The following is an 11,675-nucleotide window of genomic DNA, read 5'->3' on the forward strand; positions in this document are numbered from 1 at the left end:
ATATATATATATATATATATATATATATATATATATATATATATAAATTTTGGTTCAAATGCGGCGGCGAGCTCCGGTGCGGTCATGCGGCCTAATCAGCACCGTCCAATTTCATTAATCTTACTGAAATTCGCGTATGTTTAAGTGGGGTTATTATGGTAATTTTAGTATTTATATTACATGAATTAGAATCGTGCATTTTAGTACATAGTATGGTGCGTTTGAATACATGTTGTGGTGCGTTTTATTACGTATGTTGGTGCATTAACTGTGTTGTAGAATGGTGTGTTTTAATCTATTCGTTGGTGCATTTTCATACATAGAATGATGTGTAAATGTGTTGTGAAATGGTGTGTTTTAATACGTCATCTGGTGCATTCAGTGTTGTAAAAATCGCGCCTAGGCGCTAGGCGCCGGATGGCCGCGTCGAGGAAGGCCGGAATCGGCCTCCTCCGCGGCCGTCCGGCTAGGCGGCGCCTAGACCGCCTAGCTGGCCGCCCCGTCTCAGCCCCCCACCCTCTTTTTTTTTTTTTCTTATCGCGAAATAATCTGAATGGAGAAGTAGTCTGCGCCCACGCCCGCCTCTGCCTCCACTTTCGTCGGTCGCCTCCTCCTCCACCTCCGCCGGTCACCTCAGCCTCCACCTCCGCCGGTCGCCTCAGCCTCCACCTCCGACGGTCGCCTCAGCATCAGCCAGTGGCAGTCGCAACTCGCAATCGTAACTTACAGTGTTACGTTGATTTGTTGTATTGAAGAACCTAGATGGGAGAAGAAAAGAAAACCCAGATCTGATTCTCTCACATCTCTAGGACTGAAATATTGAACAGTCATATTCTTCTCCCAATACGGAATAGCTTTATTGGGATTAAATATTGTGGGTTAAATGCTCTAGACTGAATATAATGGGCATGGCTACTGCTTTATTATAGTTTATTATTACTTTATTAGTTTATTTGTTTATTGGAACTGCAACTCTACAAGACAGCATGAGTAAATGCTCTATTGGGATTTGGGAGAGGGAATGCCATAAAAAAATTAATGACACTAAAGGAGTAAAGGAAGATGGATGCTGCAACTAAAAAAATAAAAAATAAAAACAAATTAAGCGGGCGCCTAGGGGGCGCCTAGGGGGCGCCTAGCGTCTTTTGCAACCTTGGGTGCATTTTAATACATTGAATGGTGTGTATTTTAACACATGTGTTTCTAATAAGTGTGGTGCATTTTAATACGTATAATGGTGCATATTTTAGCACATGTTTTCTAATATGTGTAAATTAATATGTGTAGATAGTGTATGCTTATAATCTGACATGAGGCACGTTGTGGTACATTTTAATACGTAGAATAATGTGTTTTATTAAGTATATTGATGAATTTTAAGTGAATAGACGCATTTGGTATATTGTGTTGAATGGTGTGTTTTATCGGTCCTATGGTGCGTTTTAGTACGTAGAATGGTGTGTTATGTAACATATATATATTGCGCGTTGATTTGATGAGTTGATATGACCTAATGGCTGAAAATAGGCCACACGGTCACACCTAATTACCAGGCAACACCTGAACTCTACCCTATATATATATAGTATTTTTTCCAACATTAAATCCCTAAGCACTATCATTTGTTTAGACTTGTTTTTTTTTTTAATTGAATTTGTACTCAAGAGCATCAGCATAAAAAGTTGAGATTACTTGAGTTGAAGATGAATAAATTTGTTTGGATTCGCTGAATTGAGTATTTGTACTTTTTAAAATTGGATATTTGGATCTTGTTTTATTTTTTTTTAATGAGATGCTTGAAAAATTATTATTATTATTTTGATTTTTGAATGCTTGAATTCATATATTATATTTATTTTATTTTTAAAAACACAAGATATGTCATCTAATCTGTATCCAATCCGTTGGTAAGTTGGATTGGATCGGATTGGATTCACACCCCTAGTAATTGGATGAAAATTTTTGAAATCCACAGATTGAACGCAAATTCAATCCTCACTATTAGGACTCTATGTATTTGAGTTAGATTATGACTCTCTATCCTAGTCTTCCTATGATTTTCTCGTTGTATATATTCCTAAAGCCCGTATCTTTGTAATTATGAAATCTTTTAAATCCACAGATTGAACGCAAATTCACCCCTAGTATTTCCTGTGATTTCCACCGCCCATCACTTTATCAGTATTAAATTAACCTACAAGAACTTCTTGTTTTGGAGGACTTAAGTTTTTCCTTTTCTTCATGGGCATGACTTGATGGGGTTTATTGACGACACTAACCCCTACCCTTCGGCGATGGTGTGTCTCCATCACTGCCGAACCCAGCTTACGCCGCCTTGATTCGTCACAATCAAGCTTTGTTTTCCATGTTGATTTCTTCGTTGTCTGACTAGGTTAGGCCCTTGGTTGTTGGTCGCTCGACGTTTAAGGCGGTTTGGGACTCTATCGAACAATCATTAGTGTCGTCCTTTCTTGCTCGTTCGTTGAATCTCCTCGGCCAGCTTCAGGCGCTCCGACAAGGCGAGTCCTCGGTCGCTGACTACATCTGACGAGTGTAGGTCATAATAGAGAATCTTGCGCTCGTCGGCCGGCCGGTATCCCTCAACGAACAAAACCTCTATGTTTTTAGGGGTCTTTAGCCGGAGTTCTGGTCGCTCAAGCCCCCCTCGCCCTTTGTGGTCAGCTTGTTACGCTCCAAGAACTTGTCGACTTTCTTGGAGCCTAAGAGTTTATTGTCAGTGACGACTTTGGTGGTGTCATGCATTCGCCGGTTGTGCTTACTGCACTACGAGGTGGCCAGCGTGGTCGTAGAGGTCAAGTGCGAAGTGGCAATGGGCTTACTGGTCAGAACTTTAGTAGTGGAGGCGGCGACTCACAGTGTGGTGGTGGTGGCAGAAATCGACAGCGTGGTGGTGGGAGAGGCTAACATGGACGGGGCAACACCTAGCAACGGAAGGGTTAGAACCTGGACGGTATTCTACTGATTCCTCTCCTCAGGCACACATGGTTTATCAAGGTGATCCTTATATTGTTGCCTCTGGTTCTCATACTTGGTTCCCTGACACTGGGGCAACCAATCATGCCACTTGATATCTACTATTTTGTACAATAATTCACCCCTTATTTTAGTTGTTTTGATGCTTATTTTCTTTATCCTAGTGAAATTACCTTTTCGCTACTGTTGTACAACAGTGACGAATGAGACAGTCACTGATTGTCCTTGACATTTCGCTACCGTTGTGAAACGGTATCGAATTATTATTATTATTATTTTAATATTCTATTTATTTTAATTAATATCCCTAAGTTTTTTTAATTCCTATACCTGTTACAGCTTAAATCCATATCAAACAGTACAGTTTTACACAAATACTTTCAAACTAACTAACATCAATACTAACACAATACTTTCAAACTAACATCAATACTAACACAATGCTTTCAAACTAACGTCAATACTAACACAATAGTTTCAAACTAACATCAATACCAACAAAATACTTTCAAACTAACATCAATACTAACATCATCACAAAATTAAACTATTATCAAACTTTATACTAACACAATACTTTAAATCATTACACTTTAACACAATATATGATCAAAGCATAATTTTGAGAGATTGTTTCCACACTGTCGTTAGTGAGACTCAATCCTTGATCTCTTGTAACAAATTTCACCGATGTGACCAATTGAATTGTCCATGCGGGTTACAAACATTTTCAATCTAGAATTTCGTCATCATTTCTCTAAAACCAAACTAGTTATATATATATATATATATATATATACACACACTAAATTTTTTATATAAAATTATCTTTAAGTATATGAGTTAATACCAAATTTAGTCCTTGACTATAGTAATTTTTCTCGATTTAGTCCTACATGACTTTTTTGTGCTTAATTAGGTCGTAAGAATCAAGGACTAAATTGAGAAACTTACTATAGTCGATGACTAATAAATTGGATAAAATCACTATAGTCGAAGACTAACTTGGATAAATTGGATATTAATAGAGGTGAAATTACCAAGCTATCATAATAAAGGACTCAATTGCGTATATCCATCAAAGTCAGGGTCATAATTAAGCACAAAAAGTCATTTAGGACTAAATCGAGAAAAATCACTATAATTGAGGACTAAATTGGGTATTAACTCATAAATATAGTAAGAGCATCCATACCTGTGGTTTTTTAGAGGACTTTGTCAGAGTAAAAACTAGCAAAATCCCCGAAGAAGAAAAAAAAAAGAACAGTGCAAGTGGCGTGATTGCCGCTTAAAAATAACTATTTCATTTATTTTTCTTCTCCAACTAATTATATTACTAATATGTGTGGAAGATTACTGTTGCTTTTATATTAGAACCATTATCATAACCTTGATCCCTCACAGTAGATCAGAGCATATCAGGGCTAGAATCAGAGAATATCAGAGCAATTAGTTGTGATTCTATTAAATATTTTTTCATTTTTTATACACAAATTTTTAAAAATTTGTTTTATATAATGCTACCTGAAAAACATTTATCTCGAAGTGAAAAAAAAAAACGAAGTGCGAAGAGAACTGTCTCATATAAAACTCGGAAATCGAAATTTACCGATCTCTGCGGCACCAGAATTTGGTGGATTTTTTATGCTTCACACATTGTTCAACTACCGGCATGGGAAACCTGCTTTTCACGTTTTTTGGAGTGTCGTTGTTAAACACTCATATCAGTCAAGAGAAGGATTTGTCCAGAGTAATCAGACAGCTGGTGCATTTGGTATCGTACATGCATTCTAAAGGTGTCGTTGTACACCTAAATATCCAGCCATCACATCTTTTAAAGGACAGCAACAAGTAATTCATATTCCTTATATATTTGATATATTCTTTACTGCAAACCATCAAATTTTTTGTTTCTATTTCTTATATTAAATTGTTGTCTTTGTTCTTTAGTGCTTTTAGTACTTAGCTTAATACTTTTCCATTTTTGAGTTTGATCAAGATTGTTGGAATGGGTTGCGCACGAATATTAGATGGGTCGCGCACGAATATTAGAACCTGCTATGGCTCCGATAACGCTATCAACTAGAGGAGAAGGAAAAGGGGCAAAACTGAACGACGGGGCTCGATACATGAGCCCCGAGTGTATAATCGATGACGTGAACAACTAAAATGCTATTTGAGATTAGTTTGTGTTGGGCGGAGGTCCGTAAAAACCAAGTCTAGCACCTGTGGATAAGAGATTGTTAGGCAGAGGTCTATAAATGGCTTAAAATGTCGAAGATCTTGAAAGCTAATGTTAGGATTGTGTATTCCTTACCATCCTCACATTTAATGTCCAAGCAGACAATGGCAAGAGCTATCATCCCGTGAATGCCAATATTCCAGTATGCATAAACATCATTTGTTGAATCAGACTCAGTGATAGCCTTTTAAATTAAGAAGGCGATTGGCCGTCGGACCTTTTAAATTAAGAAGGCGATTGGCCGTCGGATTTCTTAGAGGAAGTCATTTTTGCTCGTCGGAGACTGAATGAGACCAGCGACAAGGACGAAGAAGACGGGCATAGATTGGAGAAATTATTAAGGTGGGTGTTGCGAAATTACTAAATTGCCCATGATTTTAACACTAGTTAGTGAGAAATCTAATCGGAGGACTATATTGACTGAATAGGAAAGAAAAGAACTACATAGATATAGATAATTCACAGAATGGCCTTGGGGCGCGTATTCCTCACGCGCCCGCTGGGGCGAATCAAAGTTGGCGGCCACTCTGACTTTAAAAGTTACTTTTTTTTTTTTTGTTTCTATTGTCAAATTTTGTTTTTTTTTTGTTTCTTTTTCCTTTTTTATTTCTATTTCCTCCCATATTCTCTTTCTTAATTACATTTACAAAAACTGCTAAAAAAACTCCAATATTACTGATCTAATACTACATTAATTCATTAAAAAGTAGTATTCGCAGTACGATATTATTATTGTGGTAATCAATTATTACATTAAATTAGATTACCTAGAACAATTACAACTAAGAGCATACATAGTAGTTAGATTCTTTTGTTATTTTTGAAAAGTTTTTGTGAGTGTAATTAGGAAAGAAAATAAGGGAGGAAAGAGAAAAATTAAACTGATTTTATAAAAATAAATAAATAAATAAAACAAGTGTCAGAGGCTGGATGGAGAAACAATTCACATGGGCCCATATTTCTAAAAAAAAACAATTCATTTGTAGGAGGTTTGTTTTCCTCTCCCTCCTCCACGATGTCAGTTTTCTCCTCAAAAAGTGTAAATAAACTAAGGGTGCTCTAAATGAGTATAAAAACTAAATTTTCTTGGATAAACAATCCTAATCTAAATTCTATAAGAAATTAATTACTTAATAAGTCTATTATAACAGAACATCCTCCCGTGGGATCTTGGTGACAATGGTGAGATTGTTGATGATGTGGTTGTTGTCTCGTTCATGACTGCAAGGTCAATGGCACCCATTTCTCTCTTGATTGACTTGACAAATTCGATGTCCACATCGTTCCCAGAAATATCTCTCACATAGAAAATGTTGACAGCCTTACTTCCCCTGGTCGCCACATCTGCCCTAACCACTGATAAACCGTTCTCTCGGAGGACTCGAGTTATGTCGGAAAGTAGTCCTACTCTGTTATTGGCACACAACTCTAGCCGAACCCCATCGCAAACCCGCCTCTCCATTGCTGCTTCTAGGCATTTTATTACCCTTTCCTTCTCGCTCTCCGTGCTTAAGGCACACCCATCTACATGCCTTATAAAGTACTCCTGTCACCCGCAAACACCAAACTCAATCAATACACATCACGTGACAGAAGTAATATTCTTTAATAGTATTTTCCTTAAATTGAAGGAGGGTTCCATAATCCATACTAAGGGTAAATTGATAATTTGACTATATATTTATTATTGTGCAAATAGCTTACTTTTTGACTGTCACAACTAAAAATTTTACCCCCAAAAGGCGAAATCATTCGCCTTAGAGCCCCCGTGTCTCGGTCCGATAGGCGATAAATAACGGCAACCCAGTGGTCGGTCTATTAGTGGGAGCTGAAGATCGTGGCTGGAGCCCGCAAGGAACCCACTGTATTAGGTGTGATTTCCAGGGCTCCATTGGGAGTCACAGCACGACAAGCAATAAATTATGGTAACCCAGTGGCCTATTAGGTGGGAGGACTAATGTTTGGTGTCTGCAAAGAGCGCAACCAATCATATTAGGTGTGACTCCCAAGGCCGTTTGGAGTCAAGGTGCAAAGTCAAGGTGCAACATGTGATAACCCAATGACTTATTAGGTGGGATGACCAGTGTTTGGGTGTGACTTCCAAGGTCATTGGGAGTCAAGGTGCGACAAGTGATAATAATCCAATGACTTATTAGATGAGAAGACCATTGTTTGATGCTCGCAAGGAGTTCACTATATTAAGTGTGACTCGCAATGTGTCGGAGTCAATGTTCCATTGAGAGTCATTGCAAGGTGCAAGGTGTAGTGTGACCCTATACTATGCCTACAAGAAGTTCACCATATTAGTTGTGACTCTAAATTTGCAGGAGTTAAGGCTCCCATCTTATAATTTACTATTCGAGAACAAATTGAATTATCTTTAGGTATAGTTAACTTTTATACTTGGATGACGAGAATTGAAGACTTACTTGAAATGCAAAACCTTTGTGAGAATCAATGGAGGCATGGAAAATGACGTACTCCATGTCGGTGAGAGTACAAACCGTGTCAAACATGAGCCTCCTACGATCTTTGCTCCAAATCGAAACTATAGAATATTTCTTCTCATCACAACTCTCTATGCACACGCTATGGCTCTTCTCCTCTTCCTCGCTCCCCTCGCTCCCCTCCGACACCTTCGACGACGACGACGGAGCCTCGAAATCCCCGGCCGAAAGCATCAGCTGATGAAGCCTGCGCTCCACGTCCGTCACCATCGCCTCTCCTTCCTCCGTAATAAGCCCGTACGCCGTCTTCGCCGTTTCTTGCTCGTTCAGCGTTTCCTCCACCGTGGTCGCCCTGAGCACAGTGGTTAGGTGGCCCTCGATCGCCGCCAGGCGGTGGTCGTCGATTGGGGAGTCCGTGGACGCCTCGGAGATGTAGGCCACGCAGGCCAGACGCTCGTTGTGGCTCCACGCGTGCGCTTCCACTATGTTGCATTGAAGATCCGCCAGGGCGGCGGAGATCTCCGAGAATAGCCCCGGCCGGTCCGTCCCCGTCAGCTCGATGGCGGTTGGCTCGCCCGGAGATCCGCAGTTGAAAACAATGCCGCCGGTTCGACACTCTTGATTTCTGTGTACGCCGTCCTTACTTGCACCTGCAGCCTGCATCCATCATTTCTAAAGATTATTTTGAGTAGAATTAATTAATTTTTTTTTTTTGGTAAAGTTATTGAAATTTGTAAGAATAGAGACAATATTTAATCAATCAAAAAGTAGATGGTTATGGTTATGGTCATTTGTTATATATGGATAAAATTGTTATTTGACATATCATGTACCTAAGAGTATTCTCAATAGATAAGTTTTTGCACAAATTTTTAGATGTCAAGTAAGGGGAATGGAGTGAATTTTCTTTTAAAAAGAGTTTTTATAGCAAAAAAAAAAAATGTTTGGTTAACGCGTCATGCGTGGGCGTGGAGTGCTATAATTGGAATTTGGGAGAAGAAGATCATGTAACCGATTTTGCTCACCTGTCTCTCTCGAATCTGCGATCAAAGTATTTTTTATGATAGAAGGCGAAAGCTGTTTTTTTATTTTTCCATAGTATGGCCCGTTTAAGAAAGGATCATACATTTGGGGTAAGTAGTATTCTTGTTTAGTCTTATCATCTTCTATACATAATCGAGTTCTTGTTTCAAGTATCTCCACTGCACCGGAGGGCTTCATTATGTTTTTAGGTGGGGCCCACAATTGAGACAAATTAAAAAATCAAGTCTCTCCTGCAACACTTTCAAATCCTTTTTCTATTATCTCACTTTCTTCCACATATGATTGCAAGCCTAAAAATCGCACCCAAAATTTCTATTGGGGATGCTCTAAATTAATTACGTGTCCTTAAACTAATTTTAAAGACACATAATATGTGTATATATATAGTCGTAATCTTATGTGTTTGTAGTTAGATTGTTAATTTTAGGTACAAAATATGTCAACTTTAACTATAAACATAATTTCAAAATTATTTTGGACCAAATTAAAGACTAAAATGCAAGGTAAATTCTGATTCATGATATAATTTGTTGGTTATGGTACAACAAAGTTGGTCGGTACCTGCTGGATGTAGTTGATGACTCTTGGGTCAGTGATCTTGTTGCCCAATTCATCTTTAACATGAAAAACTGGACAGACAATTTCAAATTAAGTGTCACAATTAATCAATCAATCAATCCTGATGTCTCAAGACATGCTTAGAAACATCATAGGATTATAATTATAATACCATCCATGAACCATCCAGCATCGGATGATATGTAGCCCTTCAATATTGTAAGGTTCAAATCTGTTAGCACCTGCACCACTTCTAGAAGGAGTCCTTGCTTATTCACACTGTCTATCTGCACTCAACCAAACAATATTTATCATTTTTTATTCTGCTTTGCTACCAAATTGAAAATTGTATTTTAATAGTGATTTTATATAGGAAAAATTACTATATGTACTCCCATTTTCATACTCCCAACTTTTACTTACACACACAAAATCTTGATGTAGACACTTGTATTGGGACCCACATGAAAAAAGTAACTTATCAGTGTCATAGAGAAATTTAGGAAGTAAGATTTGTGAGTGACATATATTAGAACTCATTTATATGATTTGTGAGTCCATATATTATAACTCTTTTATATATTTCTACCAATTACTTGTCCTACTACTCTTTTTTTGTTTAAACCACGAGGTGTTTCAGGTTGATGTCTGTTTAAGAGTTCGGGTTCACCCAACTAAGGGAGCTGGAGAGCTCAAGGGGAATCATACTTTGGGAATCTTACTCGAATTATCCCGAAATTCTTTCCCACAAAAAGAACTCATTTACCACTTGTCCTATGTACCCTTTAAATCTAACTTTTGACATCGTTAAAGAAAATTTACCTTAACAATAGTGCAATCTTCTAAACTATCATTGTCAATGGTAATTCTACATCTGCAAGATATTGAGAAACAATAAATTAAGGTTATCAAATTTAACTACAAGTAAAATTAAAGAGAAAAACATTGAAAAACTTATTGTATAACCTTTAAATAACTGAATGATAATCCTTTTAATTTTTTTTTTGGTATTCATTATCTATTTTTTAATTGGCAAATATAAAATAATCACAATTTTCATTTTCTCTTTCTTTATTAAAATGTTAATTATTAATATATTGGAAACTATACTTATGTCTTTCATTAAGTAATATAAAAGATATAAAAAAAATATTGTGATATCGGGAAATGTCTAATCTTTTGTAATATTTAGTGGTATGATGACTTACTCTGGGCCATGTATCCTCTCCGGTAGGCTATCGAAATCGGGATCAAAATAGGGAGAACAAACCTGGTTCATGCTGCAATCTACAAGTTGGAAAAGAAAAAAAGAAAAAAAATTATTATAACAATATACATACCTCCATTATCATGTGCCAATTGACCTTAACTTGCGAACCTATGGACTTCTGAAGGATTACACTGCACTTATTATATGATTACACCGCACCGGAATATGCCTCTAGGCATGTCTGGCCGTAACGGTGCAATCATGTAATAGTTGCCGTGCAATTCTTCAAAAGTTCGCAAGTTTGCAGATTAAGATTGGGGTTTTCTCCCGATTATGATTATATAGATATAAGTTTATTTGTAATTGCATTTACAAGATCACATTGTCTGCAAAATCATTATATTCCTATGCATTTTTGTCATTCACTAGATTATATGTAGATGGTAAATTATTGTGAAGAACATTTTACCTGAGAGAGAAAACTAACTATGGAGATCAAAGAAGATGATAGGAAGAATGGCAAAAACCCTAAAAAGCTGAGTTGATGAAGAAGCATATATGCAAATTGATTTCTAGGCTTAATTCTATTCCTTGTCTTTCTCTCTCTTGAAGGAGATCGAATTGGAGAAAGAAATGAAGAAAGATTAAATTTCAAGTAGATTGAGAGAGTTGAATGGTGATTATCCCTCAAAAGTGCCACAAGAAAGAGGCCTGCAGGGAACAGATATCATACGTATTTGTGAGGAGATAGATGAAGATGAAGATGAAGCTAATAAGGGATCGGAAATGTATGGTGGATTAGAGTTCCTTGGAATTTGGGAAACTTAATGATTAGGTGGTGAGCGAGTATGAACGAGGAACAAGGATGTTCAATTCAAGTCAGATGTCGTTTTTGGATAATGTTTTTATTTATTTATATATTTATTTAATTTTTAATTTTTAATTTTAATTATTGACTTGGTCAATTAGGGTTGACGGTGGTGGAATCTCCTCAACTTTTGGAGAGCTGCAGCTCCATGGATTCCATGCAGCGTAAATTATTTGGTACTCCTCTATGATGACTACAAATACATTGCATTTGGCCCAAAAGTGATGTAAGAGTGAAATCAGTTAATAGAACATGACTCTAGCTAGTACAAAACATTCATGAATAGCCTATGAGTTTGTGAAATATTGTTAC

General features: G+C 37.2%; 1 protein-coding gene across 1 annotated transcript; it reads right to left on the minus strand.

The window, feature by feature from the left end:
• Positions 1 to 6,178: 6,178 nt before the first annotated feature.
• Positions 6,179 to 11,170, minus strand: LOC116007410 (ACT domain-containing protein ACR2). The gene is made up of 7 exons (XM_031248070.1): positions 10,965 to 11,170; positions 10,494 to 10,572; positions 10,108 to 10,159; positions 9,458 to 9,572; positions 9,289 to 9,356; positions 7,666 to 8,340; positions 6,179 to 6,782 (listed from the first exon to the last, which is right to left on the minus strand). Exons 2-7 carry the CDS (start codon positions 10,562 to 10,564, stop codon positions 6,363 to 6,365), a joined length of 1,401 nt encoding a protein of 466 aa, XP_031103930.1. The 5' UTR covers positions 10,565 to 10,572; positions 10,965 to 11,170; the 3' UTR covers positions 6,179 to 6,362.
• Positions 11,171 to 11,675: the final 505 nt, after the last annotated feature.

This window comes from Ipomoea triloba, chromosome 15, assembly GCF_003576645.1.
Source record: "Ipomoea triloba cultivar NCNSP0323 chromosome 15, ASM357664v1".
In the NCBI taxonomy this organism is placed as follows: Eukaryota; Viridiplantae; Streptophyta; class Magnoliopsida; order Solanales; family Convolvulaceae; genus Ipomoea; species Ipomoea triloba.